At 35.3% G+C, this 25,414-nt stretch overlaps 1 protein-coding gene across 12 annotated transcripts in view; it reads right to left on the reverse strand.

The window, feature by feature from the left end:
• UBE3A (ubiquitin protein ligase E3A) overlaps nucleotides 1-25,414 on the reverse strand; it is a 92,222-nt gene that overhangs the window by 36,026 nt on the left and 30,782 nt on the right. For 8 of the 12 annotated variants that reach the window (XM_058736887.1, XM_058736896.1, XM_058736891.1 and 5 more), the window contains one exon: nucleotides 4,432-4,739. In XM_058736887.1, coding sequence (XP_058592870.1) covers nucleotides 4,432-4,739 — 308 coding nt within the window. Of the gene's footprint in view, nucleotides 1-4,431; nucleotides 4,740-18,408; nucleotides 18,495-25,414 lie in introns of all 12 variants that reach the window. The other 4 variants (XM_058736894.1, XM_058736892.1, XM_058736889.1 and 1 more) reach the window with 1 other exon arrangement.

The raw sequence follows: 25,414 nt of genomic DNA on the forward strand, positions 1-25,414 counted from the left end.
AATGCTTGACTTTTTCACAGAAAGCACTGAGTGCAGTGATTAAAGAGGAAACCATGTAAAACATTCCATTCAACTCCATCTCAACGCTTGGGGATATTAGACAATTGACAACTCGCAGATTCAACACATCAAATAATAGAACTCCCTGGTACTTACCATGAATTTCAATTTAAAAAAGGAAAAAAAAAAACATTTTAAAAATTAAAATTAGCTTAGCTATAAATGTACTCAATTCTCATGATCTACCATCAAAACAAAAGCAAAAAAACCCCCACACTTCATTTTCTCACTTATAATCTGAGATAGGCTAAATAATCACAAAATTGCACCTTACCAAAGCTGAGAAATCTACCTTGACAACACTATTTTTTCACTTATGACTTGCATGAATATCAGGTTAACTGGGGATAACAATAAATTGTTTTTTAAAGGTCAAACAAGAATACAAATGACTTGTATTACAAATAAAAATAAGGAAATAAAAATATTCTGATCCTACAAACAACTTCATTAATAAAAGAGGTGGAAATATCCTTTAAACATTAGATAAATAAATTTTACTTTAAAAATCAACTCTATGACCTGTTGTAATAGCTAAAGGAAGAATGAACTCTCTGGGCAAAGATAACTCAAAAGCTTGAAAGCTTCATGTTACCTGTGTGTATAAATGTGTTTCTGTGATCCCTAATGACTATCACATGTCTGGTATTATTTAAAATACTCAAATGTTGGTAGACAGGTAAGGCTAACCAATTACTAAAAGGATATGAAACTATTAATGACTGACTAGTGTACGTCATTCTCAACTGATTATAAAGATGTCATTCAATGCTGGATAGTGCACCCAAGAGTTTTGTGTCCTGAGTTATACTAGTTTAGTTTACATGAATATGTCAACTTAAATTTTCTTTTTTTTTTAATGTTTATTTATTTTTGAGACAGAGAGAGACAGAGCATGAATGGGAGAGGGCCAGAGAGGGACGGAGACACAGAATCGGAAGCAGGCTCCAGGCTCTGAGTTGTCAGCACAGAGCCCGACGCGGGGCTCGAACTCACGGACCGTGAGATCATGACCTGAGCCGAAGTCGGACGCCCAACCGACTGAGCCACCCAGGAGCCCCGTCAACTTAAATTTTCTACTGAGATTATTTCTAACTCCAAATTAGAATTATTAATCATTCTGTATCTAAAAGGTGATCTTCTGAAACTGTGGTCTTCTCTAAACATGTTGTCATAACAGAAACTGTAAAAACTAAACACTTAGTATTCCAATCTTCATTTATATCTGGAGAATAGCATGTGACACAGGTCTGCCAATCACCTAAGTGGAAGTCCACTGGTGAACTTCTGATGGCTAATTTTCCTGATAAATAGGGGCAGCTATGATTAACTCACACTGTGAGTACAACAAAAATCTCCTAATTTTTAGTAGTAGATATACTAATACACCTATAGTTTCCCTTATGGGTTTTAACTCTTTAAGAGTTAATCCTCAGGTTTGTTCCAGGATACCTAGGAGTGCTTTTCGAAAGTTTCCATTAGGCTACTTTGTTTATACAAAGACAGTTAAAAAGCAAAAAAAAGAGTTTGTATTTGTATCACAGCAAGCCATTATAGAGGCAGCATATACTCTGAGCATTAAGAGTGGCACTGGAAGCTCCTTCTCCAGGAACCACACTCAGCATCTCAGCTGCCATAGGTTTGAACTGTGTCTGTGAGCATTTGTGTTTATCTTGATTGATTTTGTTCATCTGTTAGCAAGATGTGACCTAAGGTATCAGAAAAGCCTGAGAGGTTATTTTTTGGGTAAGAGAACCTCAAAATTTTTTCTATAGAAACTAATGATAATCACTTCTTCACTTATTATATGCCATTTTGGCTCATGAAAGGTTTCATAAGAATGCTCTATTTTCAGATAGTGGGGAATTCTGCTTAACATCAGTAATCTCTTCCTGAAAAGTATGAAACTGTTAACTGGAAGCTTATTTCCCATTATTTCCATTGGAAACAAAATTTAACATCTTACAAGACAAAACAAAACCCCTATCTAATTTCCTAAAATGTAACCAAAACAGAATACCTATTATAACTACCTTGCTAGGACCTAAAAACTATGCTTCCTATTCATCAAATCATAAACTTATTAACAAAGAGTTGTTTTGCATGCAGTAACATGAACTATCTCAAGGGACAGCAACATTCTAGACCCACACACCCTTTTTGTTGACAGGCTGTTCAGAACATCTTCAAGTGAATCAGACATTCTACTAATTCTTTATAATGTATAATATAAAATGTATCAATTTCCCTACACAGAGTTTTGTTTAAAATGTTGAACTGAGGGGGCACCTGTGGCTCAGTTGGTTAAGCGTCTGACTCTTCAGCTCAGGTCAGGATCTCGTGATCCCTGGGTTCGAGCCCCTCATCGGGCTCTGTGATGACAGCTCAGAGCCTGGAGCTTGCTTCAGATTCTGTGTCTCCCTTTCTCTATCCCTCCCCTGCTTGTACTCTTTCTCTCTCAAAAAATAAACATTTAAAAAAATTAAAAATTAAAATTTTTTAAAGTGAACTGAGTTTTTCAGACATAAATTAGTTAAAAAAATTATAATTAGAGATATAAGCATTCACAATGTTTAAAAAGAGATGCTCTACTAAGAAAATGTTAAATGAAGGAACATTCCCATAGGGTATACCAGTATATTTTGTAATAAATAGATGTGTGTTCCTGAAAATACATTCTGTAAAATTTTACACTTAAGAAAATTTTTATACAAAAACAGAGTTTGGGGCAAACTACTAAATATGTATAGAACTAACAAATATAATTAACAATAAAAAGTACTAGTGTAGTTAATGCATTTGTAATTCCTCGTAGAAAAAATATTGTAGGAAATATAGAAAGTTGCAGAAAAAAGGGAGGAGCAGCAGAGAGAGTAACGTATTGGGAGAAAGAACAAGGAACTGATAAATTACATAGACGAGCAAAAACAGGAAACAAAGATTGGGGATAAACATTCAATAACACCTGCAATGAAGCACATAGCCAAACAGATGTGTCCATCTGCCCTGTACCATAATCCCCATGGCTAGCCGTATTCAACTGCACCAGCACATTTACATTTAGTAATTGCAACTCTGTGGTGCACACGTAATGGGGAAATGGGCATGGGGGGTCTGGGTGGCTCAGTCAGTTAAGTGTCCGACTTGGGCTCAGGTCATGATCTCGTGGTTCATGCATTCGAGCTCCATGTTGGGCTCTGTGCTGACAGCTCAGGGCCTAGAGCCTGCTTTGGATTCTGTGTCTCCCTCTCTCTCTGCTCCTCCCCGACCTGGGCTCACTTGCTCTCTCTCTCTCTCTCTCTCTCAAAAATAAACATTAAAATTTTTTTTTTCTAAATGGGGAAATGGGGATAATGGAGTCAATGCAACTTCCACATTGTACACACTGACAACATTCACCTACTTATTCACACTGTGTGAGCTAATTCATGTAACAGAGCCATGCATTTAGGAGCAATAAAGTGGTATAAAGTTATGAAATTAGTTATACTATGAAATCAGAATAAAAGATATAATACAATTCCATATCACCAATTAAGATTAAACTTGCATTCACATCATGTTACTGAAAACTTTTGAGGTGTTCTCCAACTTACACATGTCTTAAGCAAAAAGCTTCCTTTTTAAAAAGACCTCTGGTAGGTATTATGCACACTGTCAGTTATTTAGAAATTCAACTACTTTGTTACTAACAATGATTATCTTCACTGAGGAAAAGAAAGGTTGGATTTGAAGGTTAAAAAATTTTTTTCTTTAAACAATTTTGGAATACAGGATCATTTAGAAAACAAAGGCTTGGGTAGACTGCCATTAATAAGTAGGTGATGATTCTTGGCAGCATGAGTGTACCAAATCCCGAGAAGAAGCTGAGAAGGATATGGGAAGAATATTAGAAAGAAAAACTGAATTATTTCTCAAGTAACGGCTACAAAATTTTGCTGTGCCCTCAGAAATGGAAAAGACTGCCACCACTTCTTTCTGCTTCTTTCACCTAATAGTGCTCAGGTTCCACAATTCATTCCAGATATTCAGTCCAGCTATTTGATAACTTCATTACATTCTGTAGCCTAGTTTAGGAGATTACTACTTAGGGAAAATGTTCAAAAGTTCCAATCAATCTATTAAAGAAACTTTTGGAATTTAATCTGCTTCTCATTAGAGACCATTAGAACTATAAAATGCAGTTAAATAATTAGTTCAATTATTAGTTTGTCCTTTGCCACAATAAATAAGTATATACAGTGGTAAATAAATACCACTATACTAATACGTCTTAATGTCACACAATTAGACAAAACAAGAACCTCACAAATTATTTAAATCTCCAATCTGGTTTTTCAGTCAAAAGTTCCCAAAAATAGAACATCTTACCTCTAAAATCATCTCTTGCTCCTTGTCCTTCCTTCTTGTTCATTTTTATGTCAGAGCAGGAGTTGTTAGGGGCACCTTTCGAGTTTTCAAGGTAAGCTGAGCTTGCTCCTTTCTTGGAGGGATGAGGATCACAGAGTTTTGCATTAATCTTATAAAGCTCGAGGGCTTTAATAGCTGCTGCATTGTTATCCATACGAAGAAAAGTTGGACAGGAAGCACAAAACTCATTCGTGCAGGCCTCATTTCCACAGCCCTCAGTTAACTGGTGGTAGTAGCGTTCTATTAGATGCTTTGCAGCTGCTCGCTTCCTGTAGCAAACATTCAAACAATGAGCACAGTGATTAAGATTAGTATAGCTCTCATGTAAAAAGCTCAACAGATCATAAGGCAAGGCAAGTTAGTCAAGCACTGAAGTAAAAAACTGGCAAATTAAGATGAGGTTTAGAAAATGGAGATCCACTATTTATACAAATAAAACTTTTAAGTAGATAAATGCTAAGATACTATGATAAAGAACAACAGGGACACCTGGGTGGCTCAGTCGGTTAAGCATCTGACTTTGGCTCAGGTGAGGATCTCAAGGTTCGTGGGTTCGAGCCCCACGTCGGGTTCTGTGCTGACAGCTCAGAGCTTGGAGCCTGCTTCGGATTCTGTGTCTCCCTCTCTCTCTCTGCCCTTCCCTCATTCACACTCTGTCTCTGTGTCTCTCAAAAATGAATAAACATTAAAAAAACTAAAAAAAAAAAAAAAAAGAACAGCAATATTTATCAAAATCATTGTTTTAATAGATTATGCTTTTCTTTGGCTTAAAAAAGTGTGTGGGGGGAGTTTATTTGATGGTATATATGCTTAAACTGTTTAGCACAACGGATGAAAATCAGAAGGTTTATGGCCAAGAGTTTTGTATTTTATCACTTTAAACAACTGACATTAAGAAAATAAGAGTCTAGTTAAAAGTATCAATCCAGCTTTCCTTTATATAATTACTATTTTAATAATTTATAAATACTTGATTAATAGTTAACACAGAACTTCTATCTGGAACAAAAAAGTTTTTTCCTCCAATTATCTACCATATGAGGGATTTAAAAATAACCTATAAATGAAATAGCCAAAACTGTGTTATACTGCAAGAAAATGATTCTGAGCATACAATCCTGAACCCAAAACATGTCCTTGAACTTGCTCATTAATCCCATGTCACAGAAACCTAGAATATTTTAAGTTCCCGTAGGGCAAAATTTTATGTTTCATTTACTTGTGAAGTTAAAGTATGTAGATTAACGTTCTTAACTGGCTGTTCCAGCAGAGCTTCCAAAGATACTGAGGAAGAGATTATTCCATCAAGCAAGAAGCTGGACTACAATATCTATCTCTATGGTTTATTCAACTCTAAGATCTATGCTTGTACTGTCTGATGATGTGAGATTACCATAATTTAAGGAAAGCAGTCTAGATCCAAAGAAACAGAATTCATAGCTATTCCTTTTGGTCTCAAATTCACATACATGGGAATAAAAACTACAAGTAATCAAAACCATAAAAAAAAGAAATTACCTAACTCTCAAAATGTTCCTACAATTACCTTACTAACATGTAAGACTAAATGGCAAAGGACAGTAGGGTTCACATTTTGTTAATTGTGAGATACATCTTGTTCATCATGAGAAACTGAACAACAAGGCAAATGAACAGTAGATGAGGGACATACTAATTAAGTCCAATTCTGTCTCAAAAGTAGGACTTTGTCTCTAAACTAAGTGACAAAGACTAGCACAATTAACTCTTGCACAATGTTGGCATTAGCGGTGCTAAACACTTTGCAGAGTTAAAATCTGCAAGTAACTTTAGATGCTCTCATAACTTAACTACAAACAGCCTACTATTGACCAGAAGCCTTACCAATAATATAAAGAAGTGATTAACACATATTTTGTATGTTACATGTATTATATATTTTTACATTAATGTAAGCTAGAGAAAATAAAATATTAAGAAAATCGTAAGAATACATTTACAGTACTCTAGTGGATTTATCAATATGTGAGTTTAAAAAAACCCTCATGTAAGTGAATGCAGTTCCAACCTATGTTGTTCAAGGGTCAACTGTAACTCAAAAACATTCATTTTGATGCATCTATTTTTTAAATGTGCCATGCAAATTAATGCATACAGAGAAAGAAGACAAACGTAAAACACACACTTAAAAATTTCATCAGCAGCACTTAGTTATTTTAGATGTAGCTACAAACAATCCAACTTTTGAAAATTAAAGATTATGCCAGATATGTCACTATGCAAAATATTAAAGTGACATGTAAAGAGAAATATAGCCTCAAGAAGATTTATACCATCATCTCCCAAAATATAGTAGCTTTCCCTAGTGAAAATGTAAATAGGTATGTATGTATTTCTATTCTGGAGGAAAATTATGAATACAAAGTTAAAAATGAAAAATCAGAAATCAAGTGAAATTAACTGGAAAACTGTGCAAAAATGCATTGTTTCTGTGAAATTTGGAAAAAATGACATGCCCATTTACATAATATGGGATTACTTAAATGAACTGCCAACAATTCACATAATGGAATAAATGAAATTACCAAGATCTGAATTTGGCAAGGAATAGTCTTCTTCATTCATCACTAATTGACAAAAGTCAGTTACAAAGTTTTAAGTTTAAGATGAGGCCACTTTTATTTCAAAGTGTTAAGTCATTTTCTCTAACTGATGTTGACTGAATGGGTTTTTTGAATTCTTCCATACTTTGCTTCTAATTTATTTTTTCTATAATAAACATGCTACTTGTATATTAAAAATAAATACAAATGAGGAAGTGTTAACAGCTTTATAACTTCATATACATGATTTAAAGAGCCTCAAGATTTATTAAATTGTCCCTATGATTTTTTTAGTAGTTAATTACCAAAATTCAAAATACCACTCTTATTATTTTTCTTAATAAGAGTGTCATGTTTTGTCCGAAGAAAAATCCCCCCAAAACTCAGCCATATTACATAATGCTTCTGTATGTAATGCATAAAGGAGTGTGAACAGTAAAAATAGGACAAGACTGAGAAATTAGAAGACCTACATTAAGTGACAGCTCCTTTTGCCTCTAATTACCTATACAGTTTTGAATGAGTAGTTCTCTGGGCCTCAGTTTCTCCCATCTTAAGATTCCTTTCAGTACTAAGGTTTAGGTTATTCTATGTAATAGGTAGGTGAACAAGGTACTAGTATTTGATGAGTGTCTGATAACATACTAGACATACTGCTAGGCACTCTGGCGTAGGTTATCTCATTTGAATCCCATTACTTTGAGGATTATCTTCAGTTGACAGCTAAAAGACAATTAAAAGAGTGAAATTATGTACCCAAGATCACACAAAGGAAAATGCAGAATCAGGACAAAAACAGGAGTCAGGGGTCTTCTGGCTCATTTCCACTATACTGCCTCACAGAAAGGGATTCATTTCAAAACAAGTCTTAAGAATAGTAGCACTAATGACTCTAATGGGGGGAAAAATTCCCAGGAATAATATGTAATTGAAAAAAGCAAAAAACCTGAAAAAATCAAAATCTGAATCTCATATTTATGCATACCTGCTATCTCATAAGTACACTAAGTTTTTTGAAGACATACCAAAATATTCTGTAAAGTTAATACATCTATAATTTCTTGAAAACCTATATGCTACAGATGTTCTCACCTTAGAAGGCAGTAAAGCCTAGCAGTTAAGAGCTTGCACTATGAAGCCAGAATGCCCAAGTTCACATGTTGGCTCTGCCACTTATTAACTATGTGGCCTTGAATGATTTACTGACAACATTTCTGTGTCTCAGCTTCTTCATCATTAAAATGATGGTATACAATTACCATGGCTGTGAGAGAATTAAATGAGTTAATATACATAGTTAGAACCCTGCCTGGGATATAGTAAGTGCCATGTGTTAGCTGCTATTATTGTTATGACTAAGATCCTCATAAGCTTATGAATTGGCTAGAAAAACTCATTCTGCTGATGCTCAGAGCAGTTACATCACAAGTCACACATCTGATAAGAGATTTGAACCCAGGCTTCACTCAAAAACTTGGGTTTTAAATACCACTAAGGGGAGATTTAATACCAGACAGGGGAACGTAGCCCTCTCTATTCAGTCTGCTTCTCTGCCCGGGACATAGAAATAGCAGCTACACAGCTGAAACAGGACTGAAAGGAGGCCATGCCAGAACCTCCAGGTTATCAGTGGAATCAACCATTTTAAACATTTTTCTTCTTTCCTCACACCAATGACACCCTGAATTATATCTGTCCAATTCTGTATCCCCATCTAATAGAGCATTAAAAAAGACTTCTTTGTTGGCAATGTGTACACTAATAATGACATTTTTACAAGTAACTTGTACAAGGTTAATCCCTATACAGTAGGAGTCACCAAATCATAGCTTGTGGGCCAAATCTAGCCTGCCATAAAAAACAAACAAACAAACCACCATTAAGTCTTATTAAAACATAGCCAAGCTCAATAATTTATATATCGTCTATGGCTGTTTTGCACTACAACAACAGAGTTGAGTAGTTTTAAAAGAGATTGTATGGCTTGTAAATCCTAAAATAAATACCACCTGGCCCCTTACAGAAAAAATTTCCCAACTCTTAATTTAGAGTCTGTGTTCCTTGCTCTCCAGTGACATTTCCTTATCATCACATGGTCGGCTCACTCTTTCCCCTCAACAAATCAATGCAGCAAAATATGTACTTTTTTCCCCAACTATGATTAAAAGAGAGAGAAAGAGAGAAAATGGAAGGAGAAGAGAAAAAAAGAAAAGGAAGAAAAGGAGATAACAAAAAGGAAAGAAACGAAGAGAGATCCTTCCCTAACCAGACCCCTCTAGTGACCCCTATCTGCTATTCATAATCAAAACTACAATACGGGCTAGGGCTTATTTTTTTTTTTTAAGTTTTTATTTAAATTCCAGTTAGTTAACGTACAGTGCAGTATTAATTTCAAGTATACAATAGAAGGATTCAACACTTCCATACAACACTTGGTGCTCATCACAAGTGCACTTGTAAATCCCGACCACCAATCCCCTCTACCCACCTCCCCTCTTGTAACCATCAGTTTGTTCTCTATAATTAAGCGTCTGTTTCTTGGTTTTCCTCTCTTGCAATGCCTCCCCCCCCCCATGTTTGTTTTGTTTTTTAAATTCTACATGAGTGAAATTATATGGTATTTTGTCTTTCTCCAGCTTATTTCACTTAGCATAATACTCTCTAGCGCCATGAATGTTGCTGCAAATGGCAAGATTCCATTCTTTTTTATGGCTGAGTAATATTCCATTGTGTATATACGCCACATCTTCCTTATGTATTCATCAGTTGTTAGATATCTGGGCTGTTTCCATAAGTTTTCCTTTTTAGATAATGCTGCTATAAACATCAAGGTGCCATGTATCCCTTTGAATTAGTGTTTTTGCATTCTCTGGTTCAATACCTGGTAGTACAATTGAAACTATAAAAATCCTATAGGAGAACACACAGTAACCTCTTTGACACTGGTTGTAGCAACTTCTTTCTAGGTCTGTCTCCTGAGGCAAGGGAAACAAAAGCAAAAATAAACTATTTGGGCTTCATCAAAATAAAAGCTTCTGCATGGTGAAGGATACAACCAACAAAACTAAAAGGCAGCCTACAGAATGGGAGAAGATATTTCCAAATCGCATATCTGATAAAAGGTTAGTATCCAAAATATATAAAGAACTTATAAAACATCCAAAAACCCAATAATCCAATCTAAAAATGGACAGAAGACATGAATAGATATTTTCCCAAGGAAGACATCCAGGTGGCCCACAGACACAGGAAAAGATGTTCGACATCACTCATCATCAGGGAAATACAAATCAAAAACTACAATGTGGCACTGCCTCACATGTGTCAGAATGGCTAAAATCAACAACACAAGAAACAACAGGTGTTGGTGAGGATGTGGAGAAAGGGGAACCCTCTTGCACTGCTGGTGGGAATGCAAACTGGTACAGCCACTCTGGAAAACAGTATGGGGGCTTCTCAAAAAGTTAAAAATATGACTTATTTTCTATATTCTGTATTTTTTTCACATTTCATGGACTTTTCTTATGGAGTCAATAATGGAGGAGGGCCAAGTGAGATCTGATGAGAAAGCTCTCAAAGTAGACAACTGAAAATATGCATTTAAAATAGACAACATTGGGGCACCTGGGTGACTCAGTTGGTGAAGAGTCCAACTTCGGCTCACATCACGATCTCACAGTTCATGGGTTAGAGCCCTGTGTCAGGCTCTGTGCTGACAGCTCTGAGCCTGGAACGTGTTTCAGATTCTGAGTCTCCCTCCCTCCCTCCCTCCCTCCGTCTCCCTCTCCCTCTCCCTCTCCCCCCCCCCCCTCTCTGCCCCTCCCCCACTTGTGCTCTGTCTCTCTCTCTCAAAAATCAATCAATCAATCAATCAATCAGACAACACTATTTATTTATTTTACTTCCATGGCTCAGTGAGACAGTTCTACAAATAAATGTCTTATGGAATAAATTACATATAGAGGGCCAGAGTTACTCTAGAAAACTGGACAGAAGTCTTTTAAAAATTAGTTTCACCCTTGGGGAGAAGGGCACTGAGGTCAGCAATTAACTTTGAAATGCATGAAAAAATAAAGATGGAATGATGGACAGAAGGATGGATATGTGGTAATACAAGGTAACTATTAATAGTAAAATCTAGATGGCAGGCATATTGTGTCCATTGCAGAACACTTTCAACTTTGCTGCATGTTTCCAAGTTTCCAAAGTAAAACACGGGGAAAATACTGTTACCATACATACTATAACTTCTAAGAGGTCAACTGGCAGAGGAAATGATTTTAGCCATCAGTGGCCAAAACAGAAAAACCAATGTGTCATCAATGGCACTAATACCATGTTTTCTGACTTTGAAGCTAGTTTTGAATCAATCCAGTACTCAACAAACAAAAACCCCTATAATAATAATGATAAAAAGAAAAGTTATGAGATGACCGTGAATACATATAGCAACTTAGTTTACTTGTCAAGGAGACAAATATTAGGAAAGTATTTTTAATATTCCTATACCAATAGCAAAGCATTGGGGTTAGGATCACTGAAATGACGGTCAATGATAAAGAAGATGAAAATTGAAAAAAGATGTTAAACAGGTAGCTGAAAAATAAGTAATGAATACAGGAACAAAAAAGATGAAACCACAAAAACTGCTACTGTCAGAAAGGGAAGATGTGTTAACGAACAATGAGCAAACAAGATTGGAATCAATTAAAAACGGTAGAACATAAAAGAAATAGTAACTGTGACATGTTAACATAAAAACTAATGGTAGACAGGGGCGTCTGGGTGGCTCAGACGGTTAAGCATCTGACTCTTGATTTCGGCTCAGGTCCTAATCCCAGGTTCATGAGATCGAGCCCAGCAATGGGCTCCACACTGAGCGTGGAACCTGCTTCAGATTCTCCCACCCCTCCCCTCCACTTATGCGCTCTCTCTAAAAAAATATTTATATAATAAAAAAGCTAATGATAGAGCATAAAATAATAAAAGAAGATAAAAAGGCAAAGATACAAAAGTCAATGTAAGCAGAGTGACTTTAACTGAAGATGAAGTTAAATGAAGATGTGAGGAATCGAGACGCCAGAGATAAAAAGGCTTATATGCTCTATCTATAAAGCTAATAAACACTTGCTTACTGATTTCTCAAAGTAATATGTCTCTCTGTTCCTTTGGGATGTTGGCTTTGTAAACACTCCATCCCCTTCCCTAAAGTTATATTTAACATAAAAATTTTGGAAGAGTGAACAATGATATCCAAGGTAGTATTACACCTTAGAAAATTGGATGACATAAAACATATGTAACAAAGCTGTTAGCTTTAAGGTTGGGTCTGTTACAATGGAACTGCATGAAATGTTAGATTATTTCAAGACTGAACGTACAATTCTGAAGTCATTATTACACTATATCCTACCAATAATTCATTAACTATAGAATAAGATATATTTTCAGGGGAAAAATATAAATATAAATCAGCATATTTTACTATGATAAACTCAACATAATAATAATCCCAAAGTATTACTTTATTGAGCTTTATAATCTCAATGCCCAGAGTGTGTGTTATACATTAAACATGAAGTAAAATTGTAGAACAAAATACTTATTTACCTTTAACCTGGTTTTTAAAAAAGTATCACATTTTATGGTGAAGTTGTAATGAACAAAAAACAAACTATATCCATCTGCCTCCCTCTAATTAAGATCCTAAAAGGATAGAAACACAAAAACACAAAATACTTGCTGGCATTAGTATAGGGTATCTATCAATTATCTGTGACAATCATGAAATATAGTCTTTGATTTTTTTTTCTTTCTAATTCGAATATAATCAAGACAGAAATTCATTCCTTGGTTGATAACATACTTCTGTGTCTACCATGGACCAGGCAATATGCCCAAAATTTTGTGATAAAGATCTGGTTAATGGGTTATTTTACATTCTGAATATTTTAATTACTCTTACAAAATCATCTTTTTTAGGGGTTTAGGGAGCTGACTAAACCTTGGAGACATTAGAAACAACAGCTTTTATAGAAACTGTTGAGAAACAAGTAGAGTTTTCAGTGTTATAATGAGAAAATCCTGAAACAGATCTTTGACCTTATACTAAAGATAATTTACTAATACGTCTAAGTTAGCTTGTATAGGTGATAAATGAATCTTCTGGCATTTTCCTCCGATCAAATGAATTGGAGAAATACTAAATTTATCTGAACAAAGATAAAAAGCCAACCAGGAGAGATGTCTGCAAGATGGAGGAAAAAGAAGCTCCAGAATTTATTCCCTCACAGGAACATTAACTTATATACATGGTCCAAAAACCCTTTATGAGACCTCTAGAAACCAGTTAGAAAGTTGCAGTACCCCAAGCAAGCTCCAAGCCAAAAAGAGCCAGAAATATGTAAGAAAAACTTTCATTTCAACTATATCAAACCCTCCCCAAGATGGCACAGTTCATACTCATGATGAAAAGCTCAACCTGCAGCTTCACACATTGGAATTATGTCCAACATTCCTGTTTTTTGGGGTGAAAGGAGCTGTCAAAGGGACAAGTTTTTGTGTTGGCCAGACTTGGAGCACTGATGGAACCAGCATATACTGGATGCCTAGAGGCTACAGAAAACACTGGCTTGTTTCAGGACTAGAGTACTTGAAGCTCTTGAAAAAGAAACCAATTAAGTCTTTCATTGGGAAATTACAAGCATAAGTCCGAAAAAGATACACCCCAATAAAAGGTATTAGAGTTACCAAGAATCTCTAATGAAGGTCTTCCCCTCAATGAAGCCAATTCAGAGACACTGGAAGAGGTGGTTGTTTTTATCAGAGGCAAAATCTACACACACACACAAAATTAAAATGCATATTAAAAACTACAAAGTACCCCCCGCCCCCAAAACCAAGAAATTACAGTCCAATTCCAATCAAAGGAACAAAATCAAGCTCTAGAAATGACCTTAAAGAAGCAGAGATCTATGAATTACCTGACAAAAATGCAACATTAACTGTCTTAGGGAAACTCAATTTGTTACAAGAGAACACAAGGAAAACAACGAGATGAAATCACCATGCATACACAAAAAAAGAATTAATTAGCAAAAAATATAAAAAAGAACTAACCAAAAATTCTATAAATAAAAAGAATACAATAACTGAACTGAAAATTCACGAGGGAACAATAGACTTAATCAAACAAAAGAAAGAAAATAAACCCAAAGTCAGGCCATTTGAAATTACTGAGTCAGAGGCAATTTTTAAAACGGAAGAAAAGTGAAGAAACCCCAAGACACTTATAGGACACCACCAACCCTACTAATATATGCACTTAGAGGAATTCCATGAGAACAAAGAATGTGGCAGACAGCTTCTCTGAAAAAGTAATGGCCAAACACTTCCCAAATGTAAGGAAGGAAATGGATATCTAATTTTAAGAGGTTTGAAGGACTCCAACTACAATGAACCCAAAGAGGCTGATACTAAAACACACTATAATCTCTGTCAGAAGTCAGAGACAGAGAGAATCTGGAAAACAGCAAAAGAAAAATGACTAGTCATGTACAAAGGCAGCTATCCTAAGACTATCAGCAGGTTTCTCAGCAGAAACCTTGCAGAAAGACCAGAAAGAAGTGGGATAATATATTCAAAGTGTTGAAAAAAGTAAGTGCCAACCAAAAACAATATATCTAGCAAAACTGACTTTCTAAATGAAGAATAAAGACTCCCAAGGATAAACAAAAGCTGACAGTTCATCACTACTAGCCCTGTTTTACAAAAAGGAAGTCCTTCAACTTGAAAAAAAACGAAAAGAAAAAGATAAAAAGGACTGTAAATACAAAATCATGTACAAATATAAAACTGTTTGGTAAAGGTAAATATATGGACAAATACAGGACCCTGTAATACTGTAATGGTGGTGAGTAAATCAGTCAGGTAGATGTGAAAGATTAAAACATTTTTTAAAAAACTATAAATAAAATTGATACAAAACATAAAAAGACATAATTTGTATCTTCAGTGAAAGGGGGGAAAGATGTAAAGGAGTTTTTGTATACAATTGAAATTGCTATTAGTTTTAAATAGATTATAACTATAGTACAACTATAAGATGTCTTATGTAATTCCCATGGTAACCAGAAAGAAAATGCCTAGAGAAGATATACAAAAGAAAACGGGACAGGAATCACAGCATGTCACTACAAAAAAATATCAATGAAACACAAAGGAAGACCTCACAGAGAAGGAAAAAAATAACTACAAGACATACAAAACCCATAAAAATGGCGATAGGAAGTCTTCCTTATCAGTAATTACTTTAAAGGTATGTGGATTAAACTCCCCAATCAAAAGACACTGAGTGGCTGAGTGGATTTAAAAAAAAAAAAAAAAAAGATAAGACACAGCTATATGTTACTTACAAGAGACTCACATTAGATAGAAGGATATACACAGACTGAAAGGATGGAAAGAGACATCCTATGCAAATAATAACCAAAAAAGAGAAAGAATGATTATATATATACATATATATATATGGCTATATATATATGTGTGTGTACACACACACATATACATAGAAAAAAGAAACAAGTGACACATTATATGGTAGGGTTAATTCGCCAAAAATATATATTATAAATATATATGCACCTAACAGAAGAGCAGCCAGATACATTAAGCAAATAATGACAAAGAACTAAAGAGAAAAGAAAGATAGTAACATAGTAATAATAGGACATATTTCCATATCCCACTTTCAATAATGGGAAAGAAAACCGATTAGGAAACACAGGACCTTAACATTAGACCAAATGGACCTAAAGACACACACATGACATTATACCCAACAACAGAATACACATTTTCTCAGTTGTACATGGGACATTTTCCACAGGAAAATATACCATAAAGTTAGTTTTAACAAACTTAAGGAGACTGAAATCATACCAAGTATCTTTTCTGACTACAACGGAATGAAGCCAGACATCAAAAGCAAAACAGGAGTATCTACAAAATACAGGAAAATCAAACCGCATATTCCTGAATAACAAATATGTCAGAAGAAAAAATCCGAAGGGAAAGCAGAAAATATCTGGAGACAAAGGTCAATAAAACACAACATACCAAAATGTATGGAATGCCACAAAAGCAGTATGAAAAGGGAAATTCATAGTAGTAAATGCCTATAGTAAAAAACAAAGACCGCAAATGAACAACCTAACTTCAGACTTTAAGAAATTAGAAAAACTCACTCAAAGTTCATCAAAGGAGGGAATAATAAAGATTACAGCACAATTAAATGAAATAGAGACAGAAAAATAAAAATTCAACAATTTAGTATTGGTTTTTGGAGACTATTAAGAATATCAACAAACCATTAATTAGACCAAGAAAAGAGAAAATGCTCATAAAACAAAAGTCAAAAATGAAAAAAGACACATTATAACGGATGCCATAAGAATAAAAAGGATCATAAGAGACTGCTGTCAACAACATATGCCAAAAATTGGATAACTTAGAAGAAATGAGTGTATTTCTAGAAACATAATTAACAGAACAGAATCATGAGGAAATAAAAAATCCGAAGCAACCTGTAACCGGTAAAAAGACTGAATCAGTAATACAAAACTTCCCAACAATGAATAACCCAGAATCAGATAGTTTCAATGGAGAATCTACCAATGATTTAAAAAAAAAAAAAAAAAAATTAGCAAGAACCCTTCTCTAACTCCTCCAAAAACCTGAAGTGAAGGGAATACTGTGAAACTCATCCCATGAGGCCAACATTACCCTGATACCAAAATAAGACAAAGAAGAAAAGAAAAATACAGACAAATATCTCTAATGATTATTGATGCAAAAACCCTCAATGAAATACTAGGCAGTTAGAATTTAACAATACATTAAAAGAGTTATATCATCACCAAGTGGATTTTATTCCTGGAATCTAAGGATGCTTCACCATACAAAAATCAATCAATCCAACACAATGAATTACCAAAATTACAAAAATAACATGATCACCTTCACTGACACAGAAAAAGCATTTGACAAAAATCAAGATCCTTTCATAATAAAAACATTCCATAAACTAGACAAGGAAGGAAATTACTTCAACACAATAAAAGCCATATATGAAAAGCCCAGAGCTAAGATTATACGTAATAGTATAAAACTGAAAGCTTTCCCTCTAAAATCAGGAACAAGGCAAGGATGCCCACTGTTACCATTTCTTTTCAAAACAGTACTAGAAATCCTAGACAGAGCAATCAGGCATCCAAAGTGGAAAGGAAGAAACAAAATTATCTCTGTTTGCGGATGATATGATCTTATGTGTAGAAAACCCTAAATTTAGACCCTGTAAAAAAAAAACTGTTAGAATAAATCAAACTTAGTAAAATTACAGGATACAAAAGTCAACCAATGCAAAATCCAGTTGTATTTCTATAAACAGTGAACAAAAGGAAATAAAAAAATATTCCCATTTACAAAAGCATCAAAAAGAAAAAAATACTTTACTAAAGAAACTTAACTAAGGAAGTAGACTTATGTAACAGTCCCCCTTATTTGTGGGGACTCTAAGGGGACTCTAAGGACTCCAACAGATGTGTGAAACCACAACAGTACCAAAACCTATATATATATTTTCCTATTGATACTTTTGATAAAGTTTAATTAGTAAATTAAACACAGTTAAGACAGTAACAATAACGAAATAGAACAATTACAATATATTACAATAAAAGTTACGTGAATGTGGTCTTTCCCTTAAACTACCTTATTGTACTGTACTCAACCTTCTAATGATGTGAGATGATAAAATGCCTATGTGATGAAACGAAATAAGGTGAATGATAGATGCCTTGTGATGTAGTATTAGGCTACTATTGACCAAAATCTGACAACACCGAAGAATCATCATCTGCTTCCACAATGCAGTTGACCATGGATAACTGAAAACACTAAAAGGGAAACAATGGATAAAGAGAACAATGAAAAATATACAATGAAAACTATGAAATACTGCTGAAAGAAACTAAAGACACAAATGTAAACATGCTGTGTTCACGGTAAGACTTAATATTGTTAAATGCCCATTCTACCCAAAACAATCTACATATTCAATTCAAACCCTACTGAACTGGCATGTTTAAAAAAAAAAGAAAAAATCTAAAATTCATATGGAATATCAATAGGACCCAAACAACAAAAACAATCTTGAGAAAGAAAACAAAGCCAGTCTCATACTTCCTGACTTAAAACATCTTACAAAGCTACAGAAACCAAAACAGTAATGTACTGGCATAAAGACAAGACACAGATCAATGAAACACATCAGAGAACCCAAAAATAAACTCACATATATGGTCAAATAAACTGTGGCATAGATGCCAAGGCTATCCAATGGGGGAACAAGAGCCTCTTCCACAAATGGTGCTGGGAAACCTGGATATTCAAATGCAAAAGAATGAAGTTGGAGCCTTACATCTTATACTACATTAAAAAAAAAAAAAAAAAAAGTTAACCAAAATGGATTAAGGAACTAAACATACGGCCTGGGTGGTTGAGTGACTTGATTTTGGCTTGGATTGTGATTTCACAGTTCATGGGATCGAGCCTCATGTGGGGCTCTATGGTTACAGGGTGGAGCCTGTTTGGGATTCTCTCTCTCCCTCTCTCTCTGCCCCTCTCCTACTCACACACTCACTCACTCTCTCTCTCTCTCTCTCTCTCAAAATAAAGAAATAAACATTAAAACAAATAGGGGCGCCTGGATGGCTCAGTCAGTTGAGCATCTGACTTCGGCTCAGGTCAGGATCTCAGAGTTTATATGTTTGAGCCCGATATCAAGCTCTCTGATGTCAGCATAGAGCCCACTTCAGATCTTCTGTCCTCCTCTCTCTCTGCCCCTCCCCAACTCATGCGTGTGCACGCACACGCATGCACACACACACACACACTCTCTCTCTCTCTCTCAAAAATAAACATTAAAAAATAAATAAAGACCTAAACATAAAACCCAACATTACAAAACTCCAAAAATAAACATAGGGAAATAGCTTCATGACACTGGATTGGGCAATGTAACACCAAAAGCACAACTAAAACCACATAAAACAAAAGCAAAAATAGACAAATGAGACTACAGTGAACTTCTGCACAGCAAAGGAAACCATCAACAGAGTGAAAAGGCAACATATATAATATGATTATTCCATCTCCTGGGTCTGACTAAACACTCCACCTCAGGAAATAGAAGAACCAAGGATTGAGACTGGAAGACAGCAGAGGGGCCACAGGATACCTCTCAAAGACAGGAAAAACAGAATGAGAGAAAGCAAGTAAGAAAGCATACAAAGATCACAACCTGAGGTGGCTGTTTTAATTAATATTAAATAACAAACATTAGCATGGCCATGGGAATGGAAAGGAGCAGCAAAACAGAGGTGAAAAGAGTATGAGTTCTTCAAAGACTGAGAAGTGGCTAACAATGAAGACAGACATAGCCATAAAGATGACATAGCCAGAATGCATAGCCTCAAAGGAGCAGGAATTTTTATGCTGAGAGAATAGTAACAGTCCAGAACCATCAGTGGAGAACAAGAATAACAATGTGTGGGAAACGAACAGGTCAGGCTTACTGTACCTGTAACCTAGCTTCTGTATCTAGTGATACAGAAACTATTCTTGACACTCATCACTTTTCACTCCTTTTGTTTTAACCTTGCTGAGAAATACAGACCTGGAAATTTATTGTGGGCTTTCAGGACACATTTCCTGATTTTCTCCCTTCTCTCTGACTGTTCTTCACAGACTTCCCTCCCTAATCTGGAAATGTTTATACTCCCAGGGACCAGCCATTAGACACTTTCTCTTTTAAATTTCTCTTTGAACCATCATCTTTTTCAAGGCAATACCTGATGACTTCCAAATGTCTCTTTCAGCATAGTTTAACTCTGCTTGAGAATCTATTCCAAGTTTTCTGGCTATCTTCATATTAGCTCTTTAAGAAATTTACTGCTTCAAAAGATAAAGGCCAGATGATTTAAATATCATAGGAAATACAGAGGTACAGTAATATAAAGAAAGACAACTTAGCCAAGATAAGTCACAAAGGATGACTAGGAGATGACAAAAAAATACAAGGAATATTTCAGGTAAGAAGGGAATGAGTACAGGCACAAGAGCCTGAGAACATCCTATGACAGTTTCAAAGATAAAGTTCAAAACAGGACTCAAAAATATGAAGCGGAAGGGAGGAGCCAGATTATGAGAGACTTTGAATTCTGATTTTAGTCAGCCGAAAAGTAATCTAATAAAGGTGAATGATTTTCACCTCATAAAAATGCACACATACTCCATCTTGCAAAAAATTTCAGAGGCATCACATACTATTTATAAACCACTAGATAAAAACACATTCAATACAAGTCCCTGAAGGGTTTAAGCACGTCAGTGATTAAGCCAAATTTGCCTTTATGATAATTCTATTTTGTAAATTGGGATCAAAGCTGGCAAAAGTGGAGGCAGGCAATCCAGTTAGGTGATGACTACTGTAATACACCAGGGAAAGAAAGCAGCAGGAATGAAGAGAAGGAAACTAAGGCAAGAAATATTTAAAAGATGTAGCATGTAGGGGGTAAATGAATGGAAAGAGCTAAATGCCTAGGTTTCTGTTATGGGCAACTGGGTAGAAGGTAGTGCTACAATCTAAAATGATAACAAAAACAACCACCACTCATTAACCTGCATTAACCTATAGTGAATGGTTTTTGTAAGTTGTGTCCTTTAATCCTTACAATTATCCTAGCAAGAAGATTGCAGAAGCCAATAAAGGATCCAGTAAATCAGAAAGTCCTGCTTTTAAATAATTTAGGGGAAATAGCATCTATTTTCACTACATCTTTTAACTCTGAATCCCATTTATAGCCAGCAAGTTCTATGTAATAAAGTACACCATCCCCATTAATGTTTCTTAAAACCTTTTTAGGGACACATAAGATATAATGAATAAAATGCAAAATTAACATAGATTCTAAACAACATTTTATTAGAGTACCTGAACAAAACCAGCCAGGTTTTGCTCATTCTGCTTTCTGAGAAGACTCAGCCAGAGGCAGCTCATCTATTCATTCATTCTTACCATTAACCAGAAGCACAATACCTTCTATTTAAAATACAATGTGTAAGTTTATATGATGCTTCATGTGGTAGAAAAGTAGACCAATTCAAGCCACTTCAAAGCCTAACACTTTTCATTAGCTCCTATGTCTATCAGAAGAAAACCCAGGGCTTTTCAGTAGTGTTGAGGCCTTTCACTTGACTACTTCACTTTGTCATGCCTTTCTGCTTCCAGCTACATTTTTTTTTTAGCACATCTCCTCCCATCTCCTAAATCTACATTCCAGCAATACTGAACTTCCTACAGTTAAAAGGATTTGTTCTACCGTCTTCCTTGGTTCCAGGTGTTAGAAAAGTTTTCTTCCTGCCCAGAATACTATGATCCCTACTTACACCAAGTAATTCTCAAAGACTCAGCTTAGATATCACTTCCAAGATTATTACATATCCCTTCTCTGATCCCACAGCAACCTGTACCTACTCTAAATGCGCCTTATTATAAATGCCAATTATTTAGACGGTAGGTTCCCTGAGACACATGACCAAATAACTTCTTTACAGTTATATCCTCAGGACCTAGTAAATTATGAAACTTTAATAAAGGTCCTTCAATTTCTCTTCTGGTATTATCTAAATAACAGTGTCAACCCTATCTTTTTCTAGTGTTTAACCATAAAGGGAAATACCTGTCAGAATACTTCCCAGTTTCAGAAAAAGGAACCCTTGTGCACTGTTGGTAGGAATGAAAACTGTGTAGTCACTGTGGAAAACAGTAGGAGGTTCCTCAAAAAATTTAAAATAGATTACCATATTATCCAGTAATTCCACTACTGAGTATTTACCCAAAGAAGATGAGCACAGTAATTCAAAAAGGTAAATGCACTCTATGGTTACTGGAGTATTATTTACAATAGCAAAGATATGGAAAAAATCCAGGTGTCAATTGACAGATCAAAGGATAAAGGTGTGGTACATATATAATGGAATATTATTTAGCCATAAAAAAATGAAATCTTGCCATTTGCAGAAACATGGATATATCTGTAGGGCATAAGGCTAAGTGAAATAAGTCATTCAGAGAGAAACAAATACAATACAATTTCACTCATACACAAAATTTAAGAACCTCAACAAAGAAAAAAGAGACAAACAAAAAAACCAGACTCTTAACTAAGAGAACAAACTGATGGGGGCGAGGGGAGGATTAGCGAAATAGGTAAAGGGGATTAAGAGTATACTTATCATGATAAGCAATGAGTAATGCATAGAACTGTGGAATCACTTTACTGTAAAATATAAAACTATGTTAATTACACTGGAACTTAAAATGGAAAAATATGAGCATTTTTTTAAACAAAAAATACCTCCCAATTTCATAGGTTTTAACAGAAGCATAAAAAGAATATGCAAAGGCTCAATCTGGAGAGGAACACAGTTATCAGAACCTATAGGAGAGGATACTGAAAAAAGAATTATCTCTATTGACTAAATAGATTTTTTTCCAAATTTTTATTTAAATTCTAGTTGGTTAACATACAGTGCAATACTGGTTTCAGGAGAATTCAGTGACTCATCACTTACATAAATACCCAGTGCTCATCACAAGTGCCCTTCTCAATACCCATCACCCATCTAGCCCATCCCCCACCCACTTCCTTCCATCAACCCTAAGTTTGTTCTCTATTTTTAAGAGTCTCTCATGGTTTGTTTCCCTCTCTTCTCCCCCCCCCATATGTTCGTTTTGTTTCTTAAATTCCACACGAGCAAAATCATATGGTATTTGTCGATGAAAGAGATTTGTATCTTTAGAATGTACTTCCAGATGTTATTTAATCCATAAATGCTGTTATACACGTTAAATATATCTAAGTTGGAAGTTACACAGAATTATTTTTCCCATTCCATACAGAAAATAAAACCATCCAAGCTAGATCTCAATTTCTGACTTCTGGTTCCACATGTAAAGAGCTAGAAAGCTGCTACTCCAATCAAACAACAGGTAAAAATCTGAACAGACAAAAAATTAACAACTCTTCTTCGGTTATTGGAAGAGGAATGAATACGGGGCAAATTGCTGCCCCAAAGACTGGAGAGAGAGAGGCAAATACACGCAGCCATGGTTTACTGAAGCAGAGAACAGGAAACCATCAGCAGAATCTGTGATGTGAGAGGAAAACCTAAACTGCAATTGACAAATTCCTGGAGGCTCACCACAGAAAAGTCTAATAGTTAAAAACTCCCAAAGGGACCTAGCCACAGCAGAGCCCCCACAATTTTGTGATATTTACCTCAAAAAACTCAACCAGGCTCTCACAGCAAATGCTGGAGAAAAATCCCCTCATGCTTCTAGCAGGGGAGGAAAAAGGAAACATTTGAGATAGATCAGAGAATTTATAACAAGACCTATCCTCAGGGGACACTAGTTATCCAGAGCCTAATCTGCCAGGTATTATCAGAGCCTAAGTGGCCTGTGTACAGGAAATATCCAACTCCAGCCCACTCTAGTCATCCTGTTCCACTTAGAAGAGGGGAGGAAAAAAAAATGAAAGTTCACAATCCAGAGGCATAGCCAGGCTCACTAGAAGACTAAGACGTAAACAAAAGACTACAGAACACTTCCCTTCCTCCTACACCACAATACCATATTATTAAGGCCTATTTATAGCAATTCCTTTTACCTGGGAAATCACATCCAGCTATCTAGAAATATTACAAGGCATACTAACGGCAATAAAACACTGTCTGAAAAGACAGCAAACACAAGAACTAAATACAGCAGGGATGTTGGAATTAACATACCAGAAATTTAAACTATGATTAATATCCTAAGGACTCTAATGGATAAAGTAGACAGCACAAAACAGCAGAGCTATGTAAGCAGAGAAAAACCAAAGACTCAAAAAAGAAAAACCAGAGTTCAAAAACACTGTAACAGAAATGAAAACTATTTTTGATGAGCTTAATAATGAATTGGAAACAACTGAAGAAATCCTGAACTTGAAAATATACCAAAAGAAACAGAACTGAAAAGCAAAGAGAAGATTGGCAAAAACAATACGCAAGGACTTGTGGGACCTACAAAAAGTGTAACATACACAAAGTGGGAATATCAGAAGAAAGTGACAGAATCAGAACTGAAACAATAATGACTGAGAATGTCCCCAAATTAGTATCAGACATCAAACCACAGATCCAGGAAATTCAGAAAACACCAAAAAGGATAAATGGTAAAGCAAACAAAAAACACCCACCAAAAAAAACAAAACAAAACAAAAAACCCCACACCAAAACCAAAAAACTACACTTGGCGTATCATTTTCAAACTACAAATAATCAAAGATAAAGAAAAAATTTTGAGAGGCGCCTGAGTGGCTCACTCGGCTAAGTGTCCAACTTCAGCTCAGGTCATGATCTCACAGTTTGTGGATTCCATCCCCATGTCAGGCTCTGTGCTGACAGCTCGGAACCTGGAGCCTGCTTTGGATTCTGTGCCTCCCACTCTCTCTCTCTTCCCCTCTTCCACTCACACTGTCTCTCTCTAAAAAATAAACATTAAAAAATTAATTAAAAAAAAAAACAATTTTGAAAGAAGCCAAGAGGAAAACAACTACAGAAGAATAAAGATAAAAATTACACCTGACTTCTCAGAAACGACGCAAGCAAGAGAGTGGAATGAAAAAGTGTCAAAGAAAAAAAACCCCACCAACCTAAGAATTCTATACCTTGAGAAATCATTTTGTGTAAAGAGCTAGAAAGCTCTGCTTTCTATACCTTGAATTCTATACCTTGAGAAATCATTCTTCGAAAGTAGAAAAGAAACAGACTCTCAAGCAAAAAAAAAAGGGGGGGGGGAGAATCTGTTGTCAGTACATTTGCCTTGCAAGAAATATTAAGAGAACTTGTTTAGACAGAAAGGAAATGATATAGATCAGAAACTCATTATCTATATAAGGAAAGACCACTACCAAAGGAATAAGTGGAAATAAAATAACTTCTTTTTCTTAACCTTAATTGATATGATAACAGTTTGTTCAAAATAATAATGCCAACAATTTATTCAGTTATGAATATTTATGTGTGTAAAATTTTAAATACATGTTTATATATGTGAAATAAATGACAGCAATGATAAAAGGACAGAAGCAAGGAATATTATAAGGTACTCCCATTCCCTGTGACATGTATAGTGTTACTTGAAAGTAGACTAGGTTAAGATATAAATGTATACTGCAGACTCTAAGACA

The sequence above is a fragment of the Neofelis nebulosa genome, chromosome 7, assembly GCF_028018385.1.
Source record: "Neofelis nebulosa isolate mNeoNeb1 chromosome 7, mNeoNeb1.pri, whole genome shotgun sequence".
Taxonomy (NCBI): domain Eukaryota; kingdom Metazoa; phylum Chordata; class Mammalia; order Carnivora; family Felidae; genus Neofelis; species Neofelis nebulosa.